The sequence below is a fragment of the Atractosteus spatula genome, chromosome 12, assembly GCF_055471065.1.
Source record: "Atractosteus spatula isolate fAtrSpa1 chromosome 12, fAtrSpa1.hap1, whole genome shotgun sequence".
In the NCBI taxonomy this organism is placed as follows: Eukaryota; Metazoa; Chordata; class Actinopteri; order Semionotiformes; family Lepisosteidae; genus Atractosteus; species Atractosteus spatula.
The window spans coordinates 28,271,326-28,283,794 of record NC_142717.1 but is presented as its reverse complement, the minus strand read 5'-3'; the positions used below and the strand labels follow the sequence as shown (position 1 = coordinate 28,283,794).

Below are 12,469 nucleotides of genomic sequence, written 5' to 3'. Positions count from 1 at the left end.
GGTCATGGCAGTAGTTTCAATAGCTAACAGTTTGTTGTCTGCTAACATATATATCCTGATACATATCCTGATTCCTCTAGTACAAGGTGCAAATATGGTCAGGGAGTGCAGCAGGTAGTGAAAAGCGATTATAATTTTAAATACATTCGGACATAGATATGAAATGAAGCGGGGAACAGCTCATTTGAACTTCTTATTGGCAAGATAGGTTTCTCTATTGTCACCTTTATTATTAAAGTGACAATGTGAAATACATAGGCTAGTTTTACTAGTTGTTCATGTGTATATGTATAAGAGGGTGCAATTTCACAGTATGTAACAATGAAGAATAATATTTATGCAGTTGCATCTTTTTATAGATTAGGAATCTCCAGTTATGTGGAATTGCCAGCTGTCTAAGGCTTGAACGGTGGCAGATAGGGCATGTGACAGGAGATGTGCTGCTGATTGAAAGAGTGACTCACTAACGCTTCTCTGGTTGGAGAATCCCAGTTGCGGTGAGCTAGTTGTATAACCAAGGGTCTGCGACTCTGTCAGTGCAGCCTGGTTGGTAACCCCTCTGTGATGTCACAAATGCAGGTGGGCAAGGAGGTGTAGGCAGAGGATCCGAGAACTTGACACACAGAGAACACAGCAAGCTCCGGCTTCTACTGGCACAGTCAGCTCCCTGACTGGAGCCACACAGTCGGGAGTCACTGGAAAAGCCACTCCAGAGAGAACCCCATTAAAATCTTGTAACAAGCCACTGCCGTGTGAAAACCATCTGGATGATGAACTGTCGAGGAAGCTGTCAAGGTCTTGTTCACACATTGTGCTTTTCAAAACTGACAGCTGTGAGTTGGGCATTTTCTGTTAGACCACTGAAGTTTGCCCATTTGTATCAAAGTAACTGACATACACCAAACTGCTCTTTCTTTCATACCTTCGGTCATTAGAGCTCTTTGCACTGTGTCAAGTACTTGCTGTAGGTTTGACAGGCCACTTTCGGCCTCTATTTTTCTTTAGGTCCAAGGTGTCAGAGCTGACCCTGCTGATTTTGCTCCTGTCTCAGTAATTAATTTATAAAGCTGTATTAACTCAGAAGTCACAAAATGTGGAGCACAGTATAATGAAAGATACAACAATTCATTTTCTGTACCCACTTAATCAGAAAAGTTTGGAGCATTGTTCCCTTTTTGACACTGTTTTGTCTCACCTGCTGAATTGCTAAGTACAGGGTATGTGGTATGTATGGAGTGACTCTCTCCTTACCTCTTGTTTCCTTTGGTGTTTGTTTTGCTCTCATTGGTAAAATGACTTTCATTAGTTTCAGTGGTTAATTCTTCTCTGGTCTTCTGTGTTTGTAATTTGGATGGATTAAGGTTTTGCGTTTTAACTCTGGTCACAAATGCATCCATATTGTGTCACACTAGCCCTGTTTGTTCACGTCAAGCAGGCATATGAGGCACACACGAAAGGACAGACACACTGCGGGTTAGCCCAGGCCGTGAGAGAAACAGAGACAGAGGGAACGACTGAACCTCTGAGTCGAGCCAGCCCGAAGGAAGAAGAGATTATGGTTAACTAGGAAATGTCCAGAAAAGCTACAGTTGGAAGAAAGTTTTCTTTTTATTTTAAGCAATAAAAGACATGGCTACCCCCATCGCCGCAGCTTACAACGCCTGAGCTGTAATTTCTCTGGCCTGTAAAACATGAAGTTCAGTCCTACACACTTCTACCCTTATTCCCATCTTAACTGAAAATGATCTTGTGAGAGGAATAGGATGGGACTGGACTGCAGCTGTTTCAGAGTACTGTGAGGTGTAGGTGCCATGTGCCGTTTGAGCTCTTGGAGATCCAGTGATGTGTCTGATGAGGGGAGGAGGGTTCCTAATAATAAATTCAGAGAGGAAGTGTCAAACAGGGTAGTGAAACAAAGGGTTGAAGTCAAGTGTCGTTGAAGTTTAAAAGGGAAATTCTGCTCAGAGCAAAATACTTAATTAAATTCAGAAAGTTTTGAGTAGTTTTCACTATACTTAACGAACTGGGGGTTACTTGACATAGAGCATTTTGTTTGTCTCCTTCAGTTATTTTTTTCCTGACGCCTTTAGATTGAAAAGAAATACCTGTCATGAGATGAAGATGACAAAATGGGTGAAGGTGACATATGAAAATGGATTTGCAGGAGGTCCGTTAAAGGACAGTGTTAATGCGTTACAGGCTCTGCTCATGAGCTTCAGAAACATAACGTCTCTGCTGGCTTTGTGACATCTCATATGAACAAGATTTTATGAACATCTGCACAATGTGTCACCCCAACCAATGAAATGTGACAAAAGTAAGAACAAAGCATCCTAACCCTCTGAAAACATCAAACCTCACTTCTGCTGATCGTCTGTCTGGGAAGTACCTTCCCTAGAGTGGCCCCCAGCAGTGCTAGAGAGCTTAACCAGCAGTAAGCAGAAACAATATGAGATTCAGATAAGAACAAAAGTTTATTTTCATAACAGAATTGCACGCCTTGATATTATTTTCACTAAGGAAATGTGGATGTGCACTACCTAGTTCTTAATGCTAGAAGGTTTTATTCACATTTGTGTCTATTGTGAACCATGAATTCTGTGTTACAAAGCCATATCACAAGTATAAGCAAAAACATTTATTTAAGCTCACAGCCAAATTAAATTCAAGGTGTACATGTATAATCTAAAACCATTTGTCCTTAAAAGCTGTAGAAATATTAGTTTTTTAGAGGCTTGTTTTATAATTAGTCACCCAAATCCATTACGTTTTTTGGCTCAATTGAAAACTGGCTTCACTGACGCCGAAGCAGGTACACATCCAATCTCCAAAACGCTAATCAGGAATTAAAAACAATCAGGAGAGGAAGGACTGTTTGGATTTTTAGCTTTTTTGTCCACACACTAACAGATTGTAAAATTACACTCCAGTCCTTATGTTATTTGTTAATTTTTTTGTATCTCGGGGTATTTTCTCAAGTCATTTGCAGCTATGTAAACAAACGTCACAACTGCCTTCATTCCCAAATTTCTAAAGCAGGGATGGTGACACCCCATGTGTCATTTTACAAGCGCATACATAATGCGGAGCCTCAGGCATGATAAAACCGCGAGATAATGAAGTGTGGATTGATACAACAGATTATGACACAAATGCAAATCACTAAAAATGCGAACAGCAGCACAGTCAGTGTGGAAAACAGCCTTTTAAAAATACACATAAACAAAGTTTCCATAATGGATAGCATTGGTATATCCTCTATTTACAGTATACTTTGCAATCATTTTGATGAAAGGTGCTACAAAAAAACTACAAATTACTATTAGAATTTTTCCAAACCATGAACTGGTAAAAGGGAAATCAGAATCATATGCCATCTGATGTACTTTGCCCTAAACTACATACTCAGAGTGACTTGTCAGGAACAGACTGAAGGGTTTGTGTTGTCTTTTATTTAGCCTCATGCCATTAATATGCAAAGCAAGGGTGGAAAAAAAAACTTAAATTAAGTCACAGCTGCTTTGAAAAATGGTGATTATAAAATCCCTATTCCGACATTTTTTTCTGTATTCGGTGTAGCCGTTTTCCTAAGGTCAAGTACAAAACTTGACGTAGCTAGCCTCAATGTTGAAATAAATAAATAAAACATGCATTGTGGACAGATGAAGTCTCTGTCGTGTGTCAGGAGAGATATCGTCACATTCCATTTTAGCCCTTTGAGTCAGATACAATAAAGTGACCTTTTGAAAATGAGGATGTTTTCGGTGGTTTTCCATGAATGCTAATGGATCAGAAAACATGTTTACCAAGGCCAGCGGAAGGGCGCCTGAGCGGTCTGGCAGCGACACTTTCATTCATAGATGTCCGCAGTCCCTGCCTTCCAGGGCCCGGGTCAAAACAGCACCAGCAGGCAGGTGGACGGCTCAAGGTTTGATCGGGGCGTGATGGCTGCGCTCACTCTGCATTTCTCTGCGCGTTGTCCCTGGCCCCTGGGGGGGACAGGCGAGCTCTGGTCCCACTCACTTCCCATTATCTGTGCGACTTGTCTGCTGCCACGGTGGCGTCACAGTGATTTGCCTGATGTCCCGCTTGACAAAGCCGGGTGATGGCTGGGAAGTGTATCCAGCTGCTCTGAAATGCGCACACCTGACATGCCAGTCCTGGAGCGGGCACATCACGGGGCGACTCTTTTAATCGGCTCTAATTTATGCATTCTCGCAGTCCTGTGTGTGTCTGGTCTGTCAGCTTCTGCCGTGATGAAGGCTGACAGTTGTCATCCAGGGCCTGAAGGTAGCCTCGCATAATGACACATTAGACATACTAATGATATTTTTTTTTTCCTGGCATAATGTTTTCTTCTTTAACTTTTTTCTTTTTTTTTTTTCCCCTGTGAACCACAGGGATGCTGAGGTCACCGGTCCGACAAGGAGATTATGTCTGTAAAGAATGTGGAAAAAACTTCAACCAGCCCAGCCACCTCCGGACACACATGAGGTCCCACACAGGTAGAGCTTCTTTAACTCTGGAGGCACCAAAAAAAAAAGACAAAGACAAAATATCCGGTCTCTTTCAAAGAATCACAGGAAAGAAAAAAACATCTCTGGTTTGTTTCAGAGTATACTTGATTTTAATAGAATTTAACATAATCAACAAAGGTTATTCCTTCGTTGATTATCTTTAAAACAATCTGGTTTCGTTCTTTGGTTCAGTTTGATTGTACATTTTCTGCACTGCATCACAAAAGGGATATTTGTTGTCTTTTTCTTTTTTTTTAATATGAAGTAAACCCAAGTGATATGGTTGCAGTACTCAGTTTTTAGTCTTGAACACGTAAAGGTAGACATTTATAGTGAGTCTGTCTTCTGTGTGTGTGTGTGTCAGTGTGTGTCAATGTTCTGAGCCACAGCCACTGTCCTTGGACGGCAGGGGCTGGGTTTTGAGTGCACATCAGATTTGCTTGTGATGCTGACCTGTGGAAAATTGTATACATTATTAATCAGATGTCAATAAGGGAGATGTAATTGTGCATGCTAATGAGATGCATCGCTACCAGCATTATGAGCATCAAATGTCCATTTCAACATGGTACCATTTGCCCATATGTATTTGTGTTTGAGCCAGTTTTTAGAAATATGTATCTTGCCCTCGTGACATCATCTGCAAGGATTGCTGTGATATCTGGAGTTTGCAAAAGAAGTGCAGATTCAGTCCCTGAAGACACATTAGTTGCCTCTTACTTGCGCCCTTTGCCCGCTTCTTAACATTCTGCCATCAAGGAACCTGCATTTATCGCAGGAGACAGAGAGATAAGTAAGTTCTTTATTGAGAGTGTGAATGATGCATGTACAAGCCAGCCTGATGCAAAGTGACAGAGGCCAAATGGTAAGTAATGCAAGAAGTGGGTCCCCTTTATACATAGAGTTATAATTAATGTTGTCAGTGATTGCTTTCTTCAGCATAAATGTCCAAATTAAAAAGGGCAGGGGCCCCAGGCTGCCATTAGCATACTCTCTAACTGTAAGTGTCATATTAAATTGGTATTTTCAGTCCAAAGGCTACTTTTTTTCATTTCTGGTGATGGCAATCTGTAATGGTTTCAAATAATGTTCGTTATCTGAAGTCTTAGATTTTAACGAGCCCCCTTGTTCCCACAGTGGTATTTGAGTCTAATGGACTCCGAGGTACTGAAGTTCACACCACCTCTGCAGACGCCTCAAAACAAGTATGTTTTATCATTAATTGGGTGTTTGGTTTCATGTGCGTGTTGGGGAATGCTTTTTTTTCTACTAACAGAGATACTCATCTTGGGAAATGAATAAAAAATATAAGAATTCAATGTTAATGGTCAAGAGTTATCACGAAACAGGGAAGGTGACTCAGATGCAGTGTTTTAGGGTTTCGTGAACAGAGCCTCGAGTCCAGCTACTTTTTAGACTGGGAGAGAAGCTCGCAGCCAGATTTAAGGCCGCCTGAAGTTTTCTTTTATACAACTGGTGGATCTATTGTGGCAGTGCATAGAGCCATTCGTCTCTAGATCTTTTGATTCTTCGTTGTTCTGGTCATCAGTCCACCAGGGTGTTTTTAAAAATCATTTCAGTATTGTGGTTTGGACAACCTACCTGTCCAGATGTAATAATGGACTCATTCATTAAAAAATTGTCCTTATATTAGGTTTCTTCCAATTTCAAGAGATTTCTAATACAATACCAATGATATGGACAATAGCACATTTTCTTCCTACATAAATTGTGAATAATTATAGTGACTTTTTAAATAACATTACAAATCAGCAGTCTAGGACTTCACAGCTGAACACCTAAAATTGTATATTCTAGGTAATTCCTTAAATTAGCTTATTAATGAAAATATACATGAATATACATTCCCAGGTTTCAGAAACAAATCGGAGAATTCTTATTAGTATGTATGCTGTTACAATCTTCTGTAAAACCAGATGTCAGCAATAATGAGATTATTATAATGAGTTAGTGATTTAGTTTTGCATGAACCTTTCCCAAAACAGGCATCATTTGATTAATAAAAAAGTAACAAAATGTACTAGAAGAAAGCAACCCTTTGGACTTATTGGAGAGGTTAAGATTAAGAGAGTTTAATACAGAGGCAATTTAATTTAACCGAGATTTAATTAGAAGGATGAAATCAAGGGGTTGACCCACCATCAATTACAATTTTGACATCCCGTGCCTAGTGCAGGTTTTATGTTTCCCAGAAGCCTCTCCTGGAACCCAGTGGAAGCCTAGACTCTACCCAAGAGAAACATGGAAATGTGCTGTTTGTGATTAGTATGTAGTTTCTGGTTTGGATTTCTCCCAGGCCTAAATCAAATACGCACTAAAGTGGCAATATGTTTCCTTTGATATACAAAATGAAAACCGTGGATGTAACCGATCAAAACTATCATTATTTTTTACTTTGTTGTAAATTTTGTGCATTTTTTTTGTATTTTGTGGTTTGTGACCATGAAGTAGCAGTGACTCCTAATATTAATCTGATAAATATCAAATACCTATGATCATTTTTCCTCAATAAGAAAAGGCAAGACAGAACAGTGCACAAGTTTGAATTGGTTCTGCTGGACCCATGTCTATACTCATCACCTGTGATGAACTCTTGACCATATACAATTTCTTACTGATGCTTAATTAACAAAAAATGTACAATTTGAAACTGAAAATTATACTTCTTAACTGATCCACTCAAATTTTGGTTTGTGGGTGCTAACCCAATTTTGTTTTCCCATTTTGTTTGAAGTACAGTTTCAGATATCTCACCAGCTGTATGATGCAGTATCATCCATTAAACAGGGAAAAAAGGAAATGGTACATTACCGTTGAGGAATCTGGTTCATGATGAGTATTACTGTTAAGGTGTTTTATTGTTTGTGAGGCAGCTCTGTCTGCCACGGTTTCTCTGTGCTCTGTGCAGTGGTGTACTTTCCAAATTTCACCCTGCCTTACTGTTCTGTGTCAGCTCTGTTGGAAAGATTAATTTGCCCTCAGAATATCGTTGCCTTTTCCCAGTTTGCTTATGCAGTGGAATTTATTCAAAGACAAAACAACAAATGAATTAAATGAATTGTAGTTCATGTTCACAGACAGCCATCAAATGGTGCTTACATTCTGTAAGCTTCTCAAATACATGTACAGTATATAATTAGGTATTTGGCAGGGGCCATATTAAATCTATTGTTCACAATGTATTAGAGTTAAAATAAGCTTTTGTGTTATTTAGAACACTGTTTCTTTCTTTTTTTTCTGTTGGCTATACTCCCAGGATGAAGCATTAGTCCTATAGTGCTCGGTGTATATTAACCATTTAAACTGCTGCATTACAGTCTGTTGCAGATTGCTATGATTTATAGTCTGCTTTCTGCTTTTTCATGTGATATATTCATATGTGTTTGTTTGGTTTTTAGGGGAGAAGTTCTTGTTTTCAGATTCATTTTTCAAAATAATAATTAGGTACAATTAAATGGCAGACTCATTTGTTTCATTCAGGTCTGTATGGTTTATTTATGTGATCGATTGTGAAGCACAGTAGATCATTTTAATTAAAAGCATTATGCAGTGTCTATGATATTGCTGTTCAAATGAATAAGTAATAGGACAGTATTTATCAGCGTATATCTATGTGGAGCAGAGTCCCCTCTCAGCCAACCACTGCACTTGATACAGATGGCTTAAAAAAGTACGTGTCTCCTGGGACAACATTATTTGTGTCTGGGCAATGGCGGAACTTTATAAAAATGTGTTAAAAACTGATTTACTCTAGGAACCCAGACTACCCTGAGCAGCAGTCCCATATTTTTAATCTTAATAGAAAGAATAGGGAATGCTAAACATGTTCCCTCTTGTTAGCAAATAGAATTTACCCAATAAGTTCAATTTCAGTCCTTAATGCTCAAATGGAGTTTTCCTTTTTGACTTAGAAAAAATATATTTTGTTAAACAGTAAATGATCACTAATTCCTGTGGCAGTTGCTAAATTGAGTCGTTTTATTTGAGGTTCAAACTTGTGCAGGAATAAAGCAGAAATGTTGATAAATGAGAAACTCGATAGGCTCATATTTATACAGGCCAAATTAATAACCATGTGCTCCAACTACTACTAATGCCTGTTACATCTGAAATGTTTTACATAAAACCTGGTGGCTAAATTTAAATGAGAGCTTATTCCAAAAGGTATTTGAAACTGATATGGCTTTATGCAGTTCATTGTTTAAAAAGCTGAATTCGAAATATTTTGTGTACTGACATTTTCTGTACAACCACACCTTAAGAAAGGGGAATACTGGTAAATCTAAAATCAAATCTGGTGAATTTTAGAAAACATTTTGTCAAAGATAACAGTTTCTCCAAGATGAACAAATCAACCTTGAATCTGGACTTTTGTGTCTGATATTATGATGTTGTGTTTTGTATTAACATTTGTTTGTTTTTAACTTTAATTATGTTGAATTTCAGGTTTTGGAGCTTGGAAGTTTTCTTTACTTTGATGGACCAGTTCAGAACAATTTGTCTAATACTGTAACAATATACTGTATATAGAGGTAGATAAGGGGGCAGTGACATGTTTACAATTTGTTTGTGAGGTTTAAAAAGAGGGTTTTCTCTGTTATGATCAAAGGGTTTTGGCAAAACTGAAGCACAACAAAAACATCATTTAAAAGTTTAACCTCAGGGTAAGACCATGGAGCACCCAGTACCATCCCATCAGTCACGCCTGTAGTTTCCATCCAGCTTATGTAGTTGCCTGCTGGCTTTGTAAAGTGACTGAAGCGCAATGTTTACTGTCTGTCTCCTGTTCTGTCTGTCTTTTTCGCTGCAGGGGAGAGACCGTTCCAGTGCAGATACTGTCCGTACAGTGCCTCTCAGAAAGGAAACTTAAAGACTCACGTGCAGTGTGTGCATCGCGTGCCCTTCGACAATACGCAGTACCCCGATACGAGAAGCAGACAGTCGCACGTTGTCGACTTTGGCCAGCCTCTGGGAGAGCAGGTGGAGAAACTGCTTAAGGAACACAGAGTGTCTGAAACCACTGTTCATGACTGAAAAAGAAATAAAAAAATGAACTGCAACATGTCATTGAGTTTCAGCAACTGTATTAGAGATGGATACTTTAAGAATCTTTGGAATTGCAGCATAGAAGATTTCTTGAAATATCTTTTCAGAATGTGAGCGCCGTTTGATATATGTGCATCTACAGTATATAAAAAAGACAAACAAGAAAAAATGACACTGTGAAATAGTGCACTGGTTGTATGATTTCAGCCATTTTAGACTATATTTGAGATTTTCTAATTGCAAAGCTCTTGCGTTCCCGAATCTTGTCTTATTTACAGATCAACACGGTGCGTACTTCAGAATATGTCATGAATACAAAATAAAAGGCTACCATATACTGAGAGCCTTGGTTTGCAGGGACAGCTGTGAAGGTTTTGCCCTGACCCTCCGTGTTGTCTGAATTTAACCAAATCTTAAAAGCCATTGGACTTGAAAATGCAGGATGTACTTCATGCTACCTTTGAGTTGGTTTGCCCTTATTGTTTTTCCTTGAGGACCTTGCTGTGCTCTGGAGAATTGGTTACACTTGAAAGCTGCTTCAGATCTAGCAGTTTGAAGTCCAGAATCCAAGCAAAGTCTTGAAGCATTTGAGATTGTCTGTAGAACACTAAAAGGCGAGGCTTTTCTGTTTTTTTTTCCTCAGGTCCTGTTCAGTACAGGGATATATTCCACAGCCTGTGTTCACAAAGAACTCTTGGTGGTACTACTGCAATGCATGATGTAGAAGTGAGAGAGTTTGATCTCAGTTTTGGTTCACAGTAAGAACTGATTGGTGTTGCAGTAACAGAAGGTGCAATGAACAGATTCCAGCAGCACAGTACTTGATACATGAGAAAAAAAGGCTTAGTTTGGCAGTCTTTTGACCACTCTCAAAATGAAATCATGTGTGCGCTTTGTGACCACAGTTCTGCTGGCCCTAAGTGATGTTTTATTTTCCTTCTGAGTCCACTGGATTCTTTTCCAAGAAACGTCATATACCTCCATTGCAATAATAGCTTTTATTTTGACTTGCAAGTCTGTGGCACATTAGGACAAAAAGCCATGTGGTAAATGCAACTAAAAGCTTTCTTTATTTTATTTTATAATGTGATCCTGTACCTGTTGCTGTCTACAACTAATATCTGGTTTGGACCTTCGCACACACAGCCCTAAGTTATTGCATTATAAAAAATTACTGCTGCCTTGGAAAGAGAGAGACTGTACTGGCGAATTTTTGTAAAAACATTGCTAGATTTTTTTAACTTGATAACATTTTATAAGAACCGTAAAACAAAAATAGGAATTTCAGGCATGTGAACATATAAATATATATTTTCAAACACCAGTAGTTTTTAATTGTAAAATAATGAAATAATGATCTAAAAATGTATGTATCAAATGGTATATATACATAGATATGTATATTGGAATACAGAATAGTAATTGGCGTGTAACAGATTTATATTGCTTAACATGTAGCGTGATGTTGTTTTACTGATATTATTGTACAATTTATGTAACTTGCTTTAAATTTCAACTGGTTGCTCTTTATAATTTACTTGATATGTGCTGAGTAGAAACGACATTGGAGAATATTTTTTCCAGTTTCTATCTAACCAAACCCTTTACAACATCAGATACCAAAATGAAATTGTTGGTAAACGTTGGCTCAGAAATCTGGTTTTGCTATGTTATTTATTTCATTGCATATTGCTTTCTTCTCGTTCTGCAGAGAAACATCAGTGCAGCCATGTAACTACATTCCTGTTTGCACTTGTATCTACTATGGAGGTTTATTTGATTACCCACATTCTTCAAATACCATTTCTGAGATGGGCATTTGACTTGAACATGTAATTCCATTAGTTTATTTTTGGTCTTTCGGTAGAGCCAGTTGAATTAATAAAAGAAAGTTGCTGTTACACTGAGAGAAAATGGCTGTCAAGATCCAAGAAGCTTGCTGTTCAAGGGATGTCTCTCCTACTGGATGGCGCTGAGAGAACAGACTCTTTAGGAAGGGTGTGGCTTGAATATACACACTTCTAACAGAACCTGGTGAAATTTCCAGCCTATTTGATCTTAGACCCTGATTGGCACAGGGATCAATTTCACGCATGTAATGAGTACTATCCAGAACAAGGACCTTTAGCTGGCTTTGACTATCCCAAAGCAGTAGGAACCATACAGTAGAATGATTCACTCCAGTATGTTTTTAGATTGCTCAGAAGGGTGCCATCCCAAAGAAACTGGCTCTTCTTAGACTTTTGTGTGTTTCTTTGTGAGCAGTGTTGTATGGATTTCATTGTTATTTTACTTGTTGGATAGATAATAGTATTTAATGTGCATTTGTTGGGTTGTAGTATTTATTTTCAGTCATTATTGATCAATTATTAATCATTTTTGGTTAACCCTGTAACATTCTTAGAAACCATCCACTGACTTGTTACCAATGAGAAATTCTCTACCTCTCCAAACAAAACATTTCTCACTTCTTAACAGTTGTTTTGTACATTGTTCCAGTTGTCCTGTAATTTCCACATTAAAGAATACAGTAATCCACTGCCCATCTACTGAGCAGGAGTGTTCATTTACAATGTTATTTCTTGCAAGTTATTTTCAGGTGGTAAAAGAATCAGAATTTTACGATTTCTTAAAGCCTCCCTTAATATTAGTGCCTTTTTAATTGTGTTTTCTCCAGGTCAGAATTTGCTTCCCCTTTTGCCCAATCTTTTTGCAAGTCTAATTTGTCTTTATTGTAAATGTACCTGTTCGGAGTTTTGCTAGATTTCAGCAGTGGAACTTTCAGAAAAGGGGAAGTCATTTCTGCTCTTGAACAGGGAGGTTTGGTTTTCAGCATCAAAAGCAGAAACATTGTATGAATTCTATTCTGTTTCTATTGTGTAAAT

The 12,469-nt window shown here is 38.3% G+C and overlaps 1 protein-coding gene across 3 annotated transcripts in view; it reads left to right on the top strand.

Annotated features, from left to right (window-relative positions):
* znf516 (zinc finger protein 516) overlaps positions 1-11,236 on the top strand; it is a 69,133-nt gene extending 57,897 nt beyond the window's left edge. For all 3 annotated transcript variants that reach the window (XM_088929110.1, XM_088929109.1, XM_088929111.1), the window contains exons 4-6: positions 4,401-4,505; positions 5,655-5,722; positions 9,349-11,236. In XM_088929110.1, coding sequence (XP_088785236.1) covers positions 4,401-4,505; positions 5,655-5,722; positions 9,349-9,408 — 233 coding nt within the window. In that variant the 3' untranslated portion in view covers positions 9,409-11,236. The remainder of the gene's footprint in view (positions 1-4,400; positions 4,506-5,654; positions 5,723-9,348) is intronic.
* Positions 11,237-12,469: the final 1,233 nt, after the last annotated feature.